General features: G+C 36.3%; 1 protein-coding gene across 5 annotated transcripts in view; it reads left to right on the top strand.

Annotated features, from left to right (window-relative positions):
* Positions 1-23,066, top strand: part of CNTN5 (contactin 5) — a 660,854-nt gene that overhangs the window by 384,174 nt on the left and 253,614 nt on the right. For all 5 annotated transcript variants that reach the window (XM_087758088.1, XM_087758089.1, XM_087758087.1 and 2 more), the window contains one exon: positions 19,236-19,454. In XM_087758088.1, the coding sequence (XP_087614214.1) occupies positions 19,236-19,454 (219 nt within the window). The remainder of the gene's footprint in view (positions 1-19,235; positions 19,455-23,066) is intronic.

The raw sequence follows: 23,066 nt of genomic DNA, 5'->3' as shown, positions 1-23,066 counted from the left end.
GAAAGAACCTTATCAACCCATGAGAGTCAGAAACATGCTGGTGTGGATCAGCCCCTTCCAGAGCAGTGCCAGAACCCAGCAGCCTATTACCTGAGTTGCAGGCAGAAAAAAATTATTATATTCAGAAAGCTCTGAAGAGGTTCAAAGGTTCACAGCATGTACACATCAGTCCCACAAGGTGGAAGTCTCTTCTCCAAAAGGAAGGTACAGTTTGGGGAAACACTAGGTTGGTACTCACTGGGTGTGGATTCAATATCCTCTACCACCCTTTACAAAATCTTGTACCATAGCATTTTTTTTGCTAACATGTACAGTAGTTGTTTGAGATATGATTATTTTCATTTTAAAGCAGGTGTCTTGAGTGGAATAAATGCTTTTCGAGGTCCTCATTTTAGAACTAATAGAATTAAGCATTTCTTAGACATTTTAATATTAAGATGAGGACATGCACTGCCTGACTGTGCCTATGAAAAGCAATCTGAGAACAAAACCAAGCCGGCAGTCTGCCCTGGTAATATTCAGTAACTGGGTTTTTAAAATGCATATTGAGGATGTGTCGCTCAGATTCAGTTTATGCTTGTTCAGAGTCTGATCCTCGATCTTCCCAATCACAGGTGAGTTTTCTAAACACCAGGGTAGTTTACAAGTGGACTCTCAGTAGTCTTGATGTTCCCATTACCTCTTCCACCTCTGTAAATAACAAAATAACAAGTGGAGCAGGGCCCTTAACCAGTGACTTTTACAGCACAAGGGAATGCTCTCACTGTTGACTTCTAGAATCAGTCTTTTATGCTTAGTAAATATTTATCTGAAAATTGAAAAGAACAGGGGCATGAATATGTATCTCCCACATCTTATGTGAATGCCACATATAGCTAAGCTTCTGGGTATTCTAGGATGCTTTCCACTCTCTGATTATATCAGTATTTAAGAAGTTACTTCAGTAAAACATCTGTCTGAAATGATATGTTCTTGTAATTTTTTTTCACTTTGATAAATAGATATTTTCTGATAGAACAATATTTTTAAAGAAAACAAAAAACCACTAGTAAAAACAGGTGCATTTTTAGTGGAAAGCTGAGTAATATGATACAAAAGGAAACCTTTTTCTTCTCAATGGAATCTGTTATGTCCTTTCTTAGGAACATTTTCTACACAAAAGTTGACCTCAGTTTTTTATGAACAGGTCCTTACATGATGACAGCCTTACCTGCTACAATTCATACCCTGAAAGGGAAAGTTTTAAGATTTATTTACTTCAAACTATTTTTTTTTTTATTTTATCTTTTCAAGCTTGAACCTTTATTGCCACAGCAAGTTCTTAAAATTCTCTTTACAGTATCTAAAACCTGACTTGCAAGAACAGTGCAGAGGAAATGAAAAACCATGTACTGTGATCTATTGGGCTGTTACTCTTCACAAACGTTGGTATTACTGACAAACACATAACTTACTAAACCATGAGCAATCTGGATTACTATGGGTAGAACTGAAGACCTACAGCATAATTGTAGAAGACAATTTCTGATTGCATTTGAACAGTAAAAAAAAAAATCTCTTTTCCTGTAGCTATGGAAAATGAAGCTAGAATAAAGTGACACTAGCAGTGTAAAGATTCTAGTTATGCTGTCCTTTTAGCAGAAGGTTTTTCCCATACCCTATGCAAGCTTGAAGAGCTATCAACTGGTATTAACGAACTCAAAAGCCTGTAATTTCAGAGCAATTAATGATACCTTCAAATAACTTCTGTTAAAAATGGGATGGCTTTCTATAGACTCCCACCACATCATCCGGCCCTCAGTTTTTGCCTGGCATCAGTGTAGTCTCTAGAAGACACTAGTATATATGCCAAAATCTCCAGCAAAATTAGCATTGATTATTGGTTCTTCTGGAAGTCTGAGACAGTCAATAGTGTCATGTGTGATTCTTCTTTGAGATCTGCCCATCTGATCAGAAATCCTTGAAACTTCTTTGAACATCTTCTGCTTCTAGAATCATAGAATGGGTTGGGTTGGGAGGGGCCTTTAAAGATCATCGAGTTCCAACACCTCTGCCACGGAGTTTCACAGATAGCGATTAGGTGTGGAGATATGAGATAGCTGGGCAAGAAGTAAAGAGATGAACAGAGTTCTATTATACAGGTTCCACAGAAGTAAGTTCCCAGAGATAGTAAAGGTCATTGTTGGTCATTTGTGTTCTCAGTCAACTCAGCAGCCACGTGGTGGCCATAATCACAGCTATCTCAGTGTAACTGTATAAATAACCTGGTGCAGAAATATTTGCAAAGAGAATTGCCTAAGAAAGTGGTGGAAAATCCTACTATAAACATAGCAGAGTACATAAGTAAGAGACCTTTCTTTTCCTCTGCAATCTCTGTACTGAAGAATTGGTGTTGTCTTCTAAACAGACAGAGATTTCTGTTTTAAGACCTTTGAACATTTACACAGCCCATAGGTAAATTTCAGAATTGTCACCATCACACTGTGTATTCAGATTTCAAAATTTTGCAAACTCTCCTAGAGCAAGATTTTCACTCAAAGGTCAAGCAATGTTTTAAATGACTAAGCACAGGAGAGTTGGTGCTATTTTTTTAGTCTGAACCATCTCTTTTTAGAGGTTAAAGTAATAGCAGCAGCTGATATTTGTTTTTGCTGTGTTAGTGAGTGCTCATCAATAACGTAACGGGCAGCTCTGAGTCTACAAAAAAACCAGATGTTTTGTCCAAGTACCATGCAGTGTACCTGCTGGTGCAGAGTTTTGGTCCTTTTTAGAATTCTTCATCTCACCTCTATTTTTGGTCTGGGTTCAATCTTGTCTATATTATGTTTTACTAGCTCCAGGAATATTATGCTGGTGACTGTGTATTTTTTTCCTGTTTCTGTTGTTACCAGTGATAGCAAAATTACAAATGGAAACAAACAGATTTTAATCCTTATTGCTGCTATCAACAATATACTGTGATTCTTCAACTTCTCTGGTTTCACTGTATCAGACTTTGTGATTCTCTTTGCACCTTCCATATTCTCTTCTGCTCTGTCCCATTGCCAGGAATAAAGTGATCATGAACAGCAGAGGGAAGGGACACAACTGACTCGCTTTCATTTTCTTCTTAAGTCTCTGTATCTTCCATAACCTGAAATTTGACAGTTTCTCTCCTGTGTTTATTTATTCTCTTTGTTTTCCTGGTTTCAATGCTGTTCAGTGTCAGTGATTTATGGGGAATGTATGTGGATAAAAAAAATGAAAGGAATACTGGAGTTTAAATTTCCACACTTTCTGTAGAGGATTTGCCTTCAAAAGTGGTTCTACTGGTTAATAATAAGCATAAATGTAAGAAACTCTCCCATTTTAAAAAGCTGAATTTTCAAACTTCAGAGCTTAGGCAAAGTCAAGAACAATTTTCAATTTCAGAGGGCCTTCTTGCTTTTTCGTTTGAAGAAGTAATGGACATTGCAAAAGTTGGGTAAATGTAAATCTCATTAAACAGCACATGAAATGGATGAGCCTCCTTGATTCTGCTGCCCACATCAGCCCACAAAGTTTATTCTCACTTTCTGCTTCCCAGAAACTCACTGACAGAAGACAAAGAATGGAGAATGGAGAAATCTGGCATCAGTTGTTCTCAAAAGACTTTTGAAAGAAACAGACCTTCCCTGCTGTCACTTGCTATAGCTTTCAGAAACTCAAATTTGTATTCCATCCTGACAGCTAAAAGCAGAAGCGTAGAAATATCTGATCCACACAGATCCCATACAGCAACAAGGATCAGTGCTTTTGGGAAGCCCCTTCCTCCTTTGAGAGAGCCTGTTGGTGCTAAATTGGAAGAAGGGAGACAAAAACGTTCAGCCTTGGGAACAATGAGAGGGCCACATGCTCTACAATATTTTTAGAGACATTTTTCTGCTCAAGTTCACTCCCTCTAGAGGAGATTATAAAAATGTAAACAAATGAATGATAAAATTTCAATGTCTTTGTTGTTCATCCCCATGGAAGGCGGTAGGGAGATAATCTTCAGGACCCAGCTCTGCTCATTTATACAGAAGGGATGTGAAATTAATACAAAAGAGACCAGGCCAAAAATATACTCTAATCCTACCAGATGTGCCTTTATGGTATTTCCCTGTAGGACAGGAGGGCCAGCAGCTCAAATAGAGTTTGAGAATCAAATATTAAAATAGTAACTGTCAAAAATGTAAACTTCCTTCAGACAAGAGTAAAATTTTTAAAGTATGCGTAGGAAGTCTCTGTATGCCTTATACAAGCCAACTTACTAATTTAAAACATTGATTGATCTTTGAGATAAAACCTTGTTCTAAGAAAGTTTGTGAAATTTTGAAATCTGAGTACACAGAGTGATGGTGACAATTCTGAAATCTATGAATGGGCTGTGTAAATGTTCAAAGGTCTTAAAACAGAAATCTCTGTCTGTTTAGAAGACAACATCAATTCCAAATTACACACACGCAAGAAGTATGTAATAGAAACATAGTTTTTTCTTGCTAAAATTAGGAAGCCAAAGTGTCAGAATTGTGACCTGGGTGACCAGTGTGTGCAGTATAGTGGAGGCTCCATCGTCACAGATCTGTGGACTCCAGTCTGAAGGCAAATAAAATAGAGTTACATGAAGTTGACTTTCTTGACTAATGAGGTCCGCAGATCCAGCCTGCTTTGGAGACAAACAGAGATGGGCACTGACATAAGAAGATTTTCGTATGTTATTGCAAAGTTGAATATCCTATATGTTTCATTAGTAGATATTGTAGCCTTTTTCCCTCAAGCTATTTTCCGTCAAAACTGGGTAGAAATATTTTGGGTCTGGAAACCATGTGCCTGAAAGTGTATCCAAAAATACGCCGTTCCTACTGGTGACTGATAGGTCTTGTCTGACTCTGTGCTACACTGGCTGAAACCTCCCAGAACAACAGTTCTATGGACTTTATTGTTTCAAAGTAAGGGAAATGTCAGGTAAGCAAAGATATTTTCTCTATTATCATGATTGACATTCATTGTCATTTAGTAATGCAAAACCATAGATGGGAACATAAAACCCATGGAATGCAAATTCCCTTGAAATGACAAGGCTTATTGATTCAATATCTTTTCTTTGTAGAGAGGTTTTTGAAATGAAAGCTATAACCTCAGGCTTCAAAACAGTCACACTAACTGTGTTTACAGTGAATTTCTATATACCAACTAGATGACTTAGAATAAATCTTTCTGTTCTGTGCTATTCATACTTAAAAATTTACTTATATGACAGCACTAAATTACATCGTAGCAAAAAGAACTATTATAAATTCTCCTGGAAAGGTATCTACATTTTAGATAGCCTTGATTGATTCCAAAATCTTCCTTACTTAAAAATTCCTGCTATATTTCATGTCTATAAAATGGCAACTACTTTTTGAAATGAAAATCAGCAATAGAGCCAAAACAATTCAAGACATGACAAGTCTTTTCTTATTGTTGCCCATGTGTACTCCCCTAAGTGCCTGGCAAACTAATGCTACTTTGAAATGTAATAGATGTTTCTGATTGCCTTAGAAAAGTCCTTTGCGGTGACTTTTAAAATCAATTGTGCTGATTTTTCTCCACTGTATTTTACATCTTCATTGCTTATTCACTTGATGTACATATGGGGACTGTTTTTCTGTCATGGTGTTTCAGTGTTGTTTCCAACTGTAATCCCATTACATCTGTTACAGTGCCAATGCTTGCAGATGATTTGTTTCCCACGTAGATGGCTCTAATGCATTTATACATTTTATTAGAAACCTGTGTGCAAATTTGTAATAGTATTTCTTGCTGGTATAATTTTCTGTTTAGACTCGTTGCTGTTAATAAGAGAACATGCTTTGGTTGTAGCCTTAGAATTATCATATCATGTATTTCTTGTTAATTCCTAATAGGAATTCTTCCTGCTGACTTTATGAAAAGACTAGGCAAAGCACTCAGGAGAGCAGTGGCTATTGTCTGTCTGGATTTCAGGAAGACTTTGACACTGTGTCCCATAACATCCTCCTAGAGAAACTGTTGGTGTATGGGCTGGATGAGCAGACAATGAGGTGGGTTGAAAACTGGCTGAATGGCCGGGCCCAGAGGGTGGTGATCAGCAGAACAAAGTCTAGTTGGAGGCCAGTAACTAGCAGTGTACCCTAGGGGTCAATACTGGGGCCAATCCTGTTTTAGATCTTCTTTAGTGGTCTGGATGATGGGGCAGAATGTACCCTTGGCAAGTTTGCAGATGACACAAAACCAGGAGGTGTGGCTGATAATGCCAGAGGGTCATGCTGCCATCCAGAGGGACCTCAACAGGCTGGAGGGGCTGACAGGAACCTCAACAAGGGGAAGTGCAAAGTCCTGCACTTGAGGAGGAACAACCCCACGCACCAGTATATGTTGGGGGCCACCCAGATGGAAAAAAGCAAATATTAATTAAGCAGCTAATTAAGCTTCTAATATTGAAATTAATATTACTACCACAGTGAAAAACTCCTTTCTGCCGTTTGTCAAATCCCGTTACGCAAAACACTGACGCTTCTGAGCTTGGACAGCAAAGTATTCTATATACATGTGTTTATTCTAGGATTAAGTTTTAATATCTATCTGCATGTTTTTACTGAATTCTCAGAAGACCTGAGAAACGTAGACTTTCAATTAAGGTACCATTACCCTATATGCTGGGGGGCACCCAGGTGGAAAGCAGCCTTGCAGAAAAGGACCTGGGGGTCCTGGTGGACACGAGTTAAACATGAGCCAGCAATGGGCCCTTACCACAAAGAAGGCTAATGGTATCCTGGGCTGCACTAGGCAAAGCATTGCTAGCAGGTGGAGGGAGGTGATCCTTCCTCTCTATTCAGCACTGGGGAGGCTGCAGCTGGAGTACTGTGTCCAGTTCTGGGCTCCCCAATACAAGAGAGACATGGACATTTTGGAGAAAAAGGCTTATGAAGAGCCACAAAGATGACGAAGGAACTGGAGCATCTCTCCTATGAGGAAAGGCTGAGAGAGTTGGGACTGTTCAGCCTGGAGAAGGGAAGGCTCAGGAGATCTTACCAATATCTATAAATACCTGGAAGGAAGGTGCAAAGAGGACGGAGCCAGGTTCTCTTCAGTGGTGCCCAGTGGCAGGACCAGAGGCAATGGGCACAAACTGAAACACAGGAGGTTCCGTCTGAACATCAGGAAACAATTTTTTACTGTGAGGGTGACCAAGGACAAGTTCCCCTGAGTCTCCCTCCTTGGAGACATTGAAACGCCAGCTGGACATGGTCTTGACAACTGGCTCTAGGTGGCCCTGCTGTAGCAGAGGGGTTGGACCAGATGACCTCCAGAGGTCCCTTCCAATCTCAACCATTCTGTGATTCTGTAATTCTGTGATAAGAGGGGCAGCTAGGTACAGATAAACTGCTGGTCGGTACACTCATCTTGCCATGCCCTGCCCCTGCTTGTCTCATTCTGTATTGCCTTCCCATTAAACCCTATTCCAAAGTGTTTTCCTAGGTGAGGTTAATGTCTATTCTGCTAGTGTGTAGGTGCTGCCCATAAAGGCACTGCCCTGTTTGTGTTGATACACTGATGTCCAGCATTGACTGTGTAGTTTGCATGTATGTGTTTGTCTGTATAGGGGATAAATGCTCAGCCTTGCTAGTGCCTGTACCTGGTGTCACAGGACAACGGCAGCCTGGCTCCAGGGAACTGGGATGGAGAAATCCCCTGAGTCCCAAACCCGCTATACACAGCAGCACTTTAAGATGAGACTCTGTGTGCTTAAAGATTTTTTTTGAAAATGGGACTAAATCCTAGACTTCTATATTCCTTTAAAAATCCTATCAAATATTTTTAAATATTATTTTGAGTTTATAGTCCATTTCTGCTCTTTCTTACCTGTAGGACTTAATCAAACTTCGAAAGTTATCTCTCTGCATGCAAACAGAACTATAAATATTACCTTAATATTTCATCTGGTCATAACTTAAAAGTCCTTTTTTTCACCTTTATGTGGCATCATTTTGCCAAAGTTAGGTCTTTTCAGACTGTAGCTTCTACAAGCATTTGATGGAACCACTCTTTAGTACTAGTTTGCAGAAGTTCTGAGATAAACTTTGATAATTTGATTTTTTTTGCCCCAAATCCATAAAATTTATTGCTGAACTTGAAAATTAAAATTCGCATGTTTCTAAAGTTCAATAAACCACTAGGTAGCTCCTTATTAAACTGCACTTTTTGCTTTGTCTGGGTAACACAACAGTTGTGTTAGGGAATTATTTCAGTATTCCTATCATGATTTTTAAATATCTCTCACTTTGTTGGAGATCAGCTGTACAGATTCGCTTTTTTTCCATTATAAAGGACTGTATGAACAGCTCAAGTCTGTGTCCTTCAAGGAGCTGCTAGTCTGTCTCAATGGCTGCATCCTTTTGATGGCTTTCCTTTGAACTTGCAAATATTTCATTGAGGGTGCCAGGCTCACCACCAAATAGGCTTATAGTTGGAAATGCACACAAGCAGGCACCAGATCCTGTGGTTAAAAACAACCGCTATGAACACAGAGGAGAATTAAGAATCACCTGAAAAGACTGTGGAATATTAAGGGTTTAGTACAACAAAGTTATTTCCAATTTAGGGAAACAGTGTGCAGAGGAGTTTGTGTCATGGATTTACCCTATGTGAATACAAATCCCTGCACAGTGCACTCTAATTTATTTCATTGCAAAGACAGCAAGAATTTTGGATGTTTTGAAAGGTTTTTACTCTATTAGTACATCTCAGACAAAGAAGATGAGAGACAAGCTTGAGCATGTATCTTTTCATAGAACTGTTGTTTCCATGCAGGAGGACAGTGGAATAATGTCCATCATAACAAGGTGGGGTTTTTTAATTTACTTTTTATTTTTGAAAACACTTCAGAAGCAACATAAAATCTTACCCACCTTAACAGTCTGTAGACTTATGTGCCACTTTAAATACTCAAAATTGCTTAAGAAGTGCTTTGCCAGTGTATTTGTCCAGAACACCAGGATGAATTTCACTCTATGTAAGGACTGTTTAATTGCTAGCAGTAGCTGTTTACACTGACAATACATCCAGAGATTAATTCATAGGATTCCTAAGGGAAGACTACCCCACATAAAGGTCTCAGAGATGCAAGCCACTGTGGAGAGTACACCGTGAAATATTTAGTGAACACTAAAGCAAACCACAGAGAACTAGAGAAGGACCCAAGGGTAGGGAAGAATACATTAGCTGCCTCAAAAATAAATACATGCTTTGAACCAAGAGACAGAGATTTTAACGGGGATGAAAGACTGTCTGCTTCCACTGGACACATAAACACACATAATTGGGATAATATGTAAGAATGTGTATCACAGGGAACAGAAAACCTTACATTATACTAGGTAACCTTTAATTAACTTTGCAATTTGAAGAAAGCTTTACTTTAGCTCTGAATCATAAATGTCTTTGTGCTAGTCAAAAGCTTATCCACAAATTTCTATGTCAAAGTAAAATCGATCCTTCTCAAAAACTAAATGTTAATTGGCAAACTTTTAGTGGATTATTTTATTATTTTAATTAAGCACTGTTAGAATTTCTTGCTCTTGCACTCATTGCATTGAATGTTAATTTGATCTCTGTTTACTTCCACAGCTTCCAAATTGTGGACATTCCCTTATAATAAAAGGAAATTTTGCAAAATTCTTTAAATAAGTCATGCACTATACAGCTGTTACCTCTCCAAAATAATCATAATTTGCAGATTACATAAACCTGTCAAATTCCGGTTTTTCTGTCTAATTAATACATGATCTCTTTTCAAAAAGCTATATTTGTCTTTCATTACTTCAGGAAACCCTCACAACTTTATTGTTCATGGTACTTCCATACTTTGATAAAAATGCCATATATTCTTTCATCCAAAGACGAAAAGATGTCTATACTTGTTCTGTAGCTATTTGATCTCTTAAAAAAACTTGGTTTTACAAATATAAACAGATTTCTATTCCCAAGAAAATCAGCAGGTAGTTTCCTTCACACACTGATTATTAAGATTTTGACCGCTTCAGTTTTCATGATTGTATTACTAATTTAATCAAGCGTTTTGTATTAACAATGTCAATTACAAACTTCTCCTTTGCTGTGGATTGATCTGTTGTTGTCCACCTAACACTGATATGCATATTGTTGTAGGAAGGGAGGGCTATAAATAAGGATTTCTATCCATCTAATTACTTTAATTGATTTGTGCTGAAATAGTTGACCTTTGGTACTTGGCTCTCCCTTCACATTCAGAATTGACAGCTCACTCTGATGATCATCAGCCACGGGGAAAATAAGTTAAGATTTCAATTAAAAGCATACAGTGTAGGTTAATCTATGGATCTCACATTAGTAATGTTCCATACTTTCCTGCTAGAGAATACATGTCACGTTTGAGCTGAAAATTATTGTGTGAAAAGTACCTGAAAAAGTAGGACAATAAAGTATATCTAAAAACTGACAAACAAAAACCACTTAAGAGTCTTAATATACGCCTACAAATTACACCTAGTAAGTAGCACTACTCCTTCAGGCCAAAGATCACAAGATATGTAGAAGAAGCTAATTTCTACATTCTCTTTCTTGGGTGGCTTGAAAGTAGTGATGCCCTCAGCTATCTACACTGTCTGCTCTAAGTGTTATTTTTCAGACAAAGCTGGCCTAAAACTCCTTTTTATTAGACAAACAGGCAGAAAAATTCCACACATTGGTAAAGTGTCTGACACATCTATGGTCTTAAAGAGTGCACAAAACAGAAGTAATAAATATTGAGTTAGATGGAATATGCTAAATTATAAAGTTTTGTTGATTATTTGGAGTTAAATTGTCCTTCAATAAGTTCATAAGAAGAGTTTTCAAAGCAGAGTTTTATATTTTTTACACCTGAAAAACACTTTTCATTACATGACTTCAGTGAGTTTGAAAAAGGTGGAAAGCACCTACTGAACATAATCGCTGTGTTTGAAGCCTGTGCTATGGTAGAAACATACACTAACTAGTTGTAATCTGTATATTATATTAGCATGTTTTGAAAGAGAAAATATTAAGTGTTTTGATAGAAAAAATATGACAATAATCTCAAAGCACTTTTCTCAGTTTAAAATTACTCTGGATGAATATTCTTCCATAACTGGAATATATTATTGCTTTTATTATTTTTGTTACTGAAGTTGTAAGCATTCTGTAGCTGAAAGTGTTCTATTTTAAAGTATATTTTGCTTGATCTGGTGGATTTTATATGTTGGATGCAAAGTGAGAATAATTGAGCGTATATTGAGTCATCTATTTGCTGCATTATGAGTATGAAGTGGAAGTAAGGTGGAAAATAGATTTTTTTTTTTCAGTAGGAAGGGAAACAATGACTAACTCTACAAAAGCATCTTTTTATTATTCAAAATATTTCCTCATAAAAATTCATTACATTTAAATTAGCTCTAACATTATAATATTCCAAAGATGCTGATTCATTTGCTAATAGCTGCTGGAAATATTCTTTACTATGTTTCAGTCAATGCTTGAAGTTTTCAAAGCACTTTCCCTGTGTTATTTTACAGGAAAACAAAACATATCCCTAATTATTTTTATTTTTTTTCCGTATCTGTCCATAGTATTCTATGTTCTCAAATTTGCTGCCTTGTATGACCAGATTTCTAAGAGAAAAGCAAATTCAATAAAGTGAGAGGCTATTTTGGAATTTCAAATTAAATTATTGTGTATCTTCCTTGAACACTGGACTACTGAAAAGTTCAACAGAACAATTTGTGGATTGAAGGTTTACTTATTTTGGCCAAAGTCCTTTTCCCCAAGGAAAGACCATCTTAAATAGATGAATTTTCTCCTTTTCCCATATTATCAAATCTGTGGTAAAAAAGGTTGATGAAGACTACCAGCATATTTTCCTTGAGAACTTCCAGCTTCTAAATCATCCCCCACTGCTACTTTGGAAAACAATTCAAAACTCTTGATCTTCACTCCTCCGAAGAACTGGACATTTTGAGCAGAAAAGACGCAAATGAAGCTTGACTGATTTATGATGAGAGGACTAAGACAATGGACATCTAAACAAGCTGAAATGTTGACATCTCAGCTACTCACCTTACTTTCCTTTTAAAGCCTGTGGCAAAAAGTAGCCATTTACTGAGCATGTCCATCACATCACATGCCATGTTCCTCTTCCTCTTCACTACCTGTAAAGTAAACCCAGCCTCACTAGCTCGCATGTAGACATCCAGATTCCAGATGTTTAAAATGAGGTTCCTGGTAAAGGTTTCCATCTTTTTGGTTTTTTGGTTTGGTTTTGATAATTGTCTGCATATGTTGTTGCATTGCCTGTTGTTTTGAGTAATAATTAGGATATAATAGCACCTTTAAAATGAAATCTCTGACATGTAAACTAAACCACACATGGTGGGAAGTGTGCAGAGGAGGATCAGATGCACTAACCAGTTCTTGAGAAAATCTGCTGGCTTCCAGTTTTTTCTTTATTTTGTTCTGGGTTTTTTGGTGGTTGTTTTGTTTTTGTTGTTTTGGTTTTTTTTTTTTTGTTACAGTTAATCTCATTTCATCAGGAAAAAATAATTTATTGACATTTTGCTGTGTTTTATTCTTAATCCTAGTTCTCATAAGGAGATGCCTTGGATGGACACCTTACCAAAACAATTTCCTACTATTCTTGCATCTCTCTCTCAGCTTATTGCCAAGCAATATGTCATCGGGCAGTCTAAAAGGAAACCAATGTGCATGCGCAGAACAGGATAGAAAATATATTTCTGTTTAAAAAATTGAGGAGCAACAGTGATACAATCCAGTTTACAGAATGAAGACACATATTTTCATAAGCTTAGAAGACTGAACACTTCCACTGAAACAATGTAATTAAAAGTTACAATGAAAAAAATGGGTTAGCATTCTTAGTGACATTTGATTAAACATGCTAGCTAGCAAAAATATACAAATGAAGGTCACATTTGCAAGTATTATAAGATAGACTACATTTTAATTAGATAGTTGAGAAATGTTAATGAGTTAGTAACTGACCAGGAGTCACTTAAAAAAAAAAAAGGAACGAAGGAAAACAAAACATCACCCCAAGAGTCTGAATCCTTTACTCTCCATAGATTTCAAAAAACTACAAAGACAGTTTTCAAAGAAGTTTTGGGGATGGATTCAGTGAATTTGCCTTGTCATCTTTCTCTGTTTGAAGAAAGAATGTAATTTGGTCAAATTACTTAGTACCATTGTTGGAGCTATGTTGACATATGTTGTGCCTTTTGAAACAAATCTGTCAGATAAAATATAACAGGATTGTATTTGTGGTTGATATTTGTTCCCATGGACTGTACCTAAGGAACGTGTATAAGCATATGTCATCCTGTGAGAAAAGATCCCCTTTCTCTCAGAGTTGGCTTAGTTCTCCCACAGCACACATGAAATGAAATCGAATTTAACCTGACATAGCTATTAAAAATTATAGGAGTAAACATCCTTGAAATTCATATTTTTGCTTTTTCTAAAAGAAAAGAAAAAAACCTCAGTAATCAGTAGAAGACAGTTTCTCTGTTACCTGTGGTGCTATTTTTCCTCATGTTGAATCTGACCAAAGAAAGGCTGAAGAGCAACATGTGCTGCAAATAATAAAAGATGCATGAATAATTTAATGAGCTGACAAAGATTCATTAAAAAGTTACCAAAACTAATTCAAATCATAGTTTTCTGTTGGAAATCACATGTAAGAAAATGTGCACTTGGAATAGAAAAATATAGTCTATCTTAAAACTGTCATACTGTTGTTAAAATGACTATAAATCTGGTAGTTCTAATGCAAAGAACTATGAAGGCTAATCCAAGCTGCTGATTTTATTGTGTCTGATTTCTAGTTGCTTAATATATTTACCACTTGTGCCTATATATACCTTACTTGTGTCTGCTTGCAGCTGAAAAACCTTTGGATGTTTCATCCCAAATACTTATTTCTAAGAATGAGGTTCGGGAAAATATAATTTCATTGTGAAGCTCAAGAGCAGAGTTTTGAGAGCTACCCATAGGTACTTGATGGAATTTCTCAAGGATTTTAAGGGTAGACTGGTAAAACTAAAAAACACATTAGAGAGTAACATCTACTTTCTAGCAGTTTAACTACGTACTTAAATACTGGGAAAAAAATTTATTCTCCCAAGTCTCAGAAGCCTAAGCCAAACCAAATTAAAGGAATAATTTTATTGTAAACAGTACTCCAATAAAAATATATTCTAATTAAGCTACTGCAACTAGGCAGTTCAGAAGTCTAAATCTCTGGAGGCGAATGCTCAGATTAGGAAGTAGGTTTTGTTTTCAGGTAAGCATGATTTCTGCTCTAGTTGTCAGTTATGATCACAGGCTACAGGTTTTCAGTAAATAAAGCAAGAAATATTTGCTAATGTATAATTTATTAACCATTTCCAGTTATGTTTTACAAGAGAGACTTTACTCAGATACAGCAGCCCCATGAGCATGACAGAGCAACCAGAGCCAGGGTGAAATTTTACATTGATTGCTAATCCCAGCCAAACAACACAATTATACCATGAAAGGTCAGAAACCAGCTTGCGTAATATTGCCATTACTGCAGGACCTTTTCACCATGTAGAGTGACTTTTGTATCCTTGCCTTCTCTTTCTTCCCATGGTATTTTACGTTCATGCCATCTGAGATCATTTGATCCTTTTGTTCTTTCAAACCCTGGATTTACCACTGCAGAACAAGAGTTCTCCATTCAACTAGATAACACAGAATTTTTAAATATTTTTTTCAAGTGGGAAAAGAATTACAGTCTTCTTGACTTGATAAGGCAGCACAGAACAAGTTCATTTCACCAAGCTGCCTACACATACTATTTCAGCAAAAAGAAGTTGTCAAAACTATTTCAGGGTTGTTGAATGCTATTTACTGGAGTAGCTTATTGCGTTATGTATGCAAAGAAACAGAAGAGTCATAGCCTAAAAATGAGAAAAATTACATTAGCAAAAACTGCACTGTGATTCAAACTTCTGCAGAAAGGGAGGCTGCATACCACTGGAGATTTCAGTATGGCTTCTATTTACTTTTGTCTAGCAATGTGATATGTTGGCAAAACTTAGGCAGCCTGGAGTGAATCTCACTATTCTACTTTCTCCTTTTTCCAGTCCCACTTACTGCTTAGCCCTTCACATTTGTCTGGCTCCGGCACCTCCTCAAACCTCCTTCCCCTCCAGATGTGCTCCTCTGCCTGGAAGCTGTTCCAGGCACTCACCCTAATGACATAAAGTCTGATCCCAAACTAATTAGGTCAGGAGCACTTGTTAGCTCAAGCTTACTAGGAACTGTACTGTGCCTCGTCTCGTAAATTGGCATGCCCTTCCAATTAAAAAGAGTAAAAAGGAAAAGTATTTCATTGTACTATTTTGAAATGATTAATGGTTATTTTGCTTTCCCATGTGTGTATAATCTGCAATTTGACCTGGTGGTAAATGAATTAAGTATAATGGAGGATACAACTTTTGATGTGGTTGTTTATAACTTTATATATGCATACTACTTTTTCTTTCTCTTGTGTGCCTGAGCAGCAGGGAGGAAGGCTGCTTATTTGTCTTAACTTGTTTATTGGGTGATAGATGTGGCAGAACCTGGTAGAAGGATGTTCGTCTCCTGTGAGCAAGATCATCTGAGAGACTTTTATGGAAGCAGATGGAGATGGCAGAGAATGAGAGACACAGCAAGGAGAGCTAAGTGGCAGACTCGCTAGAGGAGCAGGGGCCTGGCTGCATTTTGTTCTTAGTGTGTCATTGAACTGAAAAATTTAATATTGAAAACAAAAGGAAGAACTGTAATATAGTATGTTTATGTAGAAACATGCAGAGTTGTATGCTTGCTCCACCCACTTTCCAAGCTGACAATAGAGGACAATAGGAACATAGAAGCTATATTAAATGGTCTATCTAAGAATCAGGATTATTAGTATTAGTATTTAACTTCTGATTGCTAATCTCCATTTCTTTGCAAAAGAAGCAATATACAGCTCAGACTCTCTAGCTTGCACAGGAAGCCTTTCTGTCTATCCATCAAGGAAGACTGTTTCATAATTTTCCCAATGAAATGACATAAGAATAATTACTTGAATCTTCTCAAGCTAGAATAGCTGATATACTCAGGAACTATCTTCTGTTGTCAACAAATGGACTACATAGTTTTAAAAGTCTTCAGACATTGGAGTTTTACTATTGATATATGTATGGAATATAATACATTTAACAGCCTAATAATACCATATTTCAGTCACACAAAGTATTTATCATTCACTGAAAAAGTACTGACATAAATTTTTCCCAAATCCATGTCCTTTGCCATAGGGCAAATAGCATAGAGCTAAAATACCATGCTGAAAATAGAAAAGTGCCTGTATCTGCAGAAAATACGCAAGGAACAGTACATTCATTATATATGTGATTGCAATCATGTTTCCTTTGGAAATCTTATTAAGGTTTATTATGCTGTGTTGTAAAGTTTGGACCAAAGGCAGGTCTGCATTTTTTTTTATTATAAAGTAAAATTTCTTCCAGTGTGTATTTCTTCTATGTCTGTGTGCACACTGGAGGAATGTCTTCCCAGCAGCAATCACCACTGTTTCCATTTTTTTTTTTAAAGCTGCAGAAATAGATCCTATAAAATAGCATATGTATCGCTGTTAGATTTATATAATAGCTGCTTATGTTATAAAAATATACACAGGAATAGTTCTGTGACACTACACATTTTAATTTAACACTTTCTTTCCGCTTCCTTGTCCATCTCATGTAGATGACAGATCATTTGTTCACCTTGGGTTAGAAGCAGAAGGATATATGTGTATTTAAAAGACAGAGGGATGTGGTGTCTTTTCAAAGCAAGAGTCCTTTGCGTGGTGCCTTGCATCCTTGTTACCAGCTACAGTCTGGCCACATCCCAGCTCCATGTGAGAAAAACAGGACTGCATCCCAATCTGCCCATTTCCAGATTTCCTGCAGCATTTCCAGGGAGCGTATCAGCACCTCTGAGGATATCAGAGGATCTGAGCTGTGAGGATCTGAGGAGCTCCACAGTGCCCAATGCCCGCTTACAGTACAGCTAATTAGCTATCCTGCCACCAGAACTGCTACATTCACCACTGAGCATTTCCATCCTCTGATGTAGACTGTGTTAGAGAGAGTTTTGTCCCTTTCCTTTATGTCCATATTCCCCAGGGAATATCTTCCTTCTGTCCTCACAAAGAAGATGTCCATTCTGCATTAAACATTTAATGTAATAAGTTTAAACATGAACATTTCTACTGCAGTTCATGTATCTGAAATCATTTTTATATGTAAGCACAATCATATTTTTGTTCAAAAGATAAATTAGTATTTGTTGAGACCAAAATAAGTCAAAAATACAAAAATTTCTTCAAGAAACCTCAATGACCTTGAGATTCTGACCTCAGGGAAATCAGAATGAAAATAAGTTATTTTAATGGAGATAGATTTTAATATGAAATTTTAAAATTTTTTTTCAGTATTCCCCTGGAATTGGAAAGATTTTTCTTTACGTTCCCCCTATGGAAAAAATTACTTTAAAAGAACTAAAATACATCAATATTGCAAAATGTCGAAGGAATGTATTGAAAGACAAAGATATTTTTTGTGAAATCACATTAATATTCCAATGATAATGTTTCAAGACGTCTTATAATATATGTTTTCATACAACATTTTAATTTATCATGATGTTCTATTTCCCTTCTCTTTGTGGGCCAGGAAAGATGATATTATGTATATGATATACAAAACAGTGTGATGCACAGTATAAAGTAGATGGTTTGTGAGACCAGGATGAAAAGCAACTTAAAGCAGAGTTCTTATTTGTGCCTTTCCTATCTGATTGCCAAAGCTTGTATTTAAATCCAAATTTTAAATGAGATATGGCATCATGAAATAAGCTGTATATTTAGAGTTTGCATAGATGAAAATGGTAATTTCAAAATACTGGTCATTTGCTTTTGCCAAATTCCAACTTCTTCTAAAAGGTAGAAGAGGTACATTTTTAACATCTGATCAGAGACAATAAATACTGTACTGAAATGACCTTTTCCTAAACCTGAAAGACTCTAAGCATTCACTGTCACTATCTTCGTAAAGTAAAATGCATATTTCTCTAATTTTAAACCATTTGAAATATAAAATATTCCAAACTATATTTATGCTTAGAATAGTTTCCCAAAAACTCTCCAGGAAGGCCACGACCGAATATTTTAAAAAGATTTTATTTCAGTTGAGTGTGTTGCTATTCAAAGCTTTTGAACACTCAGAGTTTTTCATTGTTCATGTTATGCCAAGGTGAAGAATGTCCAATTTATAAATATTTATCATCAATGGTGATGACAGAACAATGATCTTTATTTCTGCCAGCCACTTCCACTGTCCCGTAAAAAATCAGTTCCTTCTAGACACTTGATATGCAGTCTGACTGCCTTTGCTCATCTATATCAATGTATTTTTAATTATTCTTCTCACCTCCTTTGCAGCTCCTGAATGGTATTTTAACCTATAATAGTAATAATATAGTTTATTTATTTCTCTTATGTTTGGCATTATACAAGGACCAAAAACTTGGGCATTATTTCTTATTTGTAGACATTGAAATTTTAAATACAGGCAGAAAAGGGAAAAAAAGGGAAGTTTCAGAGACAGAAAAGGAGGTGACTTTGGCATGTGCGTGTTTTTGGGAGACATAGGTGTGCATATATGGGCTCTTGGGCTTTTTAGCTAGCCCACTTGATTTGCAGAGTAGTGTTGAATTGAGCATATACAAAGTAATGTAAGGCTGTGGAGGAAAGAAGGTGGCTTGGAAGACACTTTTCTACTGTGACTTACGGTCACAGAAATAGAATTTAAAATATTGAAAACTCATATTACCATAAGTAAGAAATTTAATAACCACCTGATTTTTATATTGTGTTGAAACTGCAGGGGAGTTTTCTGTCTTAGAGCTCTATGCTGTTACCCAGTTCTGTCTAGAAGCTGAGTCGCTTGTGGAGTCCAGGCCATCTCTGACACTCCTTTTACAGATAAAAGTTTTCTACTTTTCTACTGCTATAACTAAATATTCTTCTGAAAAGTGATAGATTTTATCTTTATTCAGTGTTTGCTTCTTGTTTTTTTTTTTTTCAGAATATTCAGAAGCTGTTCCTGGTCTCCCCACTTCATATGCTGCTATCCTAAGAATCAAATCTGGTAGTTCATCTTTAGCCTCATTTAATTCAAAGACCAGACCACGATTAAGCAGTCCTTCATTAGGAAGTGCATCTTCACCAGGCTGGAGAGGAGCTGCACAACATTATCACTCCCCAACAAACCTCTACCACTTTTCAGAGGGCTTCAAACATGATGGTAAGTCTAGTTTCCACCTCTGAATCTTTGAAACATTTTTCAAAAGCAGTACATTTTTATCAGCTTACTTCAGTATTTCTCAGACATAATTTTGAATTTTATTAAACATCACAAAGTAGAAAAGAGCCCCTTTCCCTTTAGATTCTTCAGATTAGTCTTAAAGTCACCAGTTAAAATATTCTTTCTTAAAGATTCCTACGCAGAATAGTTTTATACAGTTTTTGCTACATGGAAATAAAAAACTAGTGGTTTGAAATTCCATTACAGCACAATTTCATCTACCCAACTAATGTCTGCATATTTGAAAAGCAAAGTGGTAAAATGTCAGTCCCTCTTTTACATATATTTTTTCTCTTTGGAATTTTTCTAATTTAATCATGAATGATAGTAATGTAAATTAAACATGAATAGTAAATCTTATAAAATTACATTTTCTCTAAATTAACTCTGCACAGTCAACTCTGTAATGCATGCACGCATGCATAGATAGACATACTGGTGTGATATGGTGTCATTTTCCTTTAAATGCAATAATTCATGGTAAAAATATGCATTTTCTCCTATTTGGTTACATTTAAAAGAGCCACATTTCTGATACCGTTTCTTTAATGATAATGTTTATTTGAATTACATTCAAAGAAAGATAGAAATAAAAATAGAAAGAAAGAAAGAAAAGGAGGAAGGAAGGAGAGGGAGGGAGGAAGTGGATAGAGGATATTTAAACATAATAGTCTAAGGAAATAACAGAAGAAAATTGTGATTAATACCTCACAGTTCAACAACATTCATGCAGTATAATGACTGTGATCACAGGATTACTGTTCCTCTCAGTAAAAATTTTTTTTCCCCTGGAAAATACCTAGCATGTATTGAAAGCTAATGGTGTATGCATGTGTTTTTTGTGAACAGAAATGGCTTATATACAAGCATAAATATGTTCCCTGAATTAACGTTGATCTAGAACACAAACAATTTGAATCATGCAAGCAGATAAATTCTGTTTGATAGCATTTCTGGAACTGGAGCGCGTTTCTATATTTGTCCTTCCTCTGCAGTATTCTTTGTAAGCAGTGACTAGACTAAACTCAGTTATTGCCCATGCACCAGACACTGATAACTTTTCCCAGGCAACCTGATATGTACAGGTGAAAATCAAAGTTCAGGATTAGAACCAGAGTGTATTATCCTGGTCTTCAACAGGATGAATGTCTAGAGACTGAAGCAGAAGAAATTGGTAGCCGCAAGGCAAAAGAACACAGGCTTTATGAATAATATAGTACAAGCTGAAACTATAAAGCATCTTCTCCCTGATTGACACTGATGTTTCCATCGTGTTTTCTTGGGAAAAAAAAAAAAAAACAGTTGGCAAAAAGGCAGCTTACTGTGTTTAAATTTGATGTGAAGTTTGACTGTTATGCTTAAATCCTTACTTTGAGAGGGCTGAGAAAATTTTATGCCTGTCTCATTCTAAGAAAATGAGATACGGGATGGGGATGCTCAGGGTAAGCATTCCACCACCTAAATCCTTGGCATTTCCAGGCAGTATGCTGAGATCATACCTGATATAGGTCAGCTACCATGAGTTTTCTCAAAACATAGGGGCTACATTCCAACTCTGCAGTTGAGCTGCTTCTATTTTGCAGCAGGAAGAGAAGAACCACTGACTGGAGACAAAATTTAAAAAGGGCTCTAACTCATAAGCCCCAATGAACAGAGCACTTGACTCAGAAGAGAGGGACTTCAACCCTTTCTTCCAAGGACTACATAAAACAGTCCTAGGAGAGTTACTCCACCACTTACAGGTCTTTGTACATCCTGCTCTGTAGACAGCTGCAGAAACAGGAAAAATTGAGGCACCTGAATGAAATTTAAAAGCCCTTGATTATCTGAAACACCTGCATGGCACAAGCACAGATATGAAACAGGACTTAGAAAAGAGCAGCATACTTTTGGCATAGCAGGATTCAGGACTCCATGGCAGGAGACCAGGTAGGATATTCTGCATTATCCAAGAGGGCAAGAACATATCTGCTATGGCAGCTGAATGTAGCATATTTTCTATTAATATGAATATAATAATTTTATGTTTGATATAATATCTTTGATATTTAGAAACCAGAAATAAGTTCACTATCTCAATCATCTGGCATTCCACTTACTTAAATTAATAAATGTCTTGATTTTGATTTGGCCTCAAAGCTTTTTTTCAGTTTTTGGAGCTCTTGAAGGAAAGATGTTTTAGTTATCTTCATACAACTGGTATGTGATAAGGGATAGAGTTAAGTGATTGTGTTTATCAGCCAAGGTCTCCTAAAGAAGGAAATGCTACAGTACCCTGTGCTCACGTGTGTTCATGAGTGACCACTGATACAAGTGAGAGGACATTAATAAGAGGGGGGAAATCTTTTTTAAAACTATTTTATGTTATTACAATTGAGAACTTGCATAATTCAAACATCTAATATATGGCATACGCTCAAGAGTCAGGTTTTCCATAAGAAAAAAAACAAAATAGTTTTATTAGCTGCCTAAATATACAGGTTCTTAAGCGACTTCTTAATTGATTTCCCAGCAGACATGCTCAGAGGCCTGACGTGGCTTCTAATAAACATCCTCTTATACTGACTTTATGCCATTTAATCTGCACTCTGAATTCAGCATGTGTTTCCTGATATCTCAAATTAAAAGGACTATGCTGTAGCTCACTGCTGAATTTAAACAACATGGAATTACTTAGCGTAAACATGCAGTTAAGGCAATACAGTCCTTCACTTCAAGCCATGTATCAATGTGTAAAATCACGACTAAAGAATGTGCATAGAAAGTGTGAATTATTCATGAAACTCTTGAAGAATCATAAAACTGCAAACTCTTATACTTTCTTACTGTACCAAAAACTTTTGGAAATGCTGCAGTAAAGATAATTGAACTTAACCTTAAATAAAGACTCTTTTTATCCTTCCATCTTTGGTTTGATATCTTTCAGAATAAAATAAAGAACAGGGTCCAGTTCACAACTGGAAGTGTTGAATCAATGAACCTCAAGATATGCAAGATCCAAATCTAATTTTTGTTGAATGAGAGTTCCTGATTCCACAACATCTGCTAGTTTTACCAGTCTGAATTAAAGACACAAACTACTAAAAATTTTTTGCTTGCTAAAAAATATTGGGCAATATTGATTAATGTGGCATGCAGTTTAGATAGGATAAACTAAGTTTAGAACAGATATGTTTGTTTCAGGCCACAGAACAGAGAAAGCATTTTAAACCAACAGGAAAAATTTGTCCTATCTTGTCTAAAAAGCAAATAAACATATCTGCTTCTGAAAAGATAAAACTGAAAATATGAGAAAAAAATTTTATCTCCTTTGCAGTGTTAACTCAATCATGTACGGTACACGGTTCCAGCATGCAGCATACTGGAATCAATGTACGTACCTTGGGGCATGTGTATCTGCCTGAACTTACCTGTCAAAAGGAAAGTCTCCTCAGTCTCTTGACTTTTAAGTTAGCTGAAACATAGTTTTAAGATTAAATGTATTTTATAATACGTAATAATTTTTATAATCATTGGAACATATTTTGCTGTGATGAGTTAGGAGGCTTTTTC

The sequence above is a fragment of the Nipponia nippon genome, unplaced genomic scaffold (assembly GCF_047370975.1).
Source record: "Nipponia nippon isolate SJK-2023a ecotype South Korea unplaced genomic scaffold, ASM4737097v1 scaffold_2, whole genome shotgun sequence".
Taxonomy (NCBI): Eukaryota; Metazoa; Chordata; class Aves; order Pelecaniformes; family Threskiornithidae; genus Nipponia; species Nipponia nippon.
This window is presented reverse-complemented; position numbering and strand designations above follow the sequence as displayed.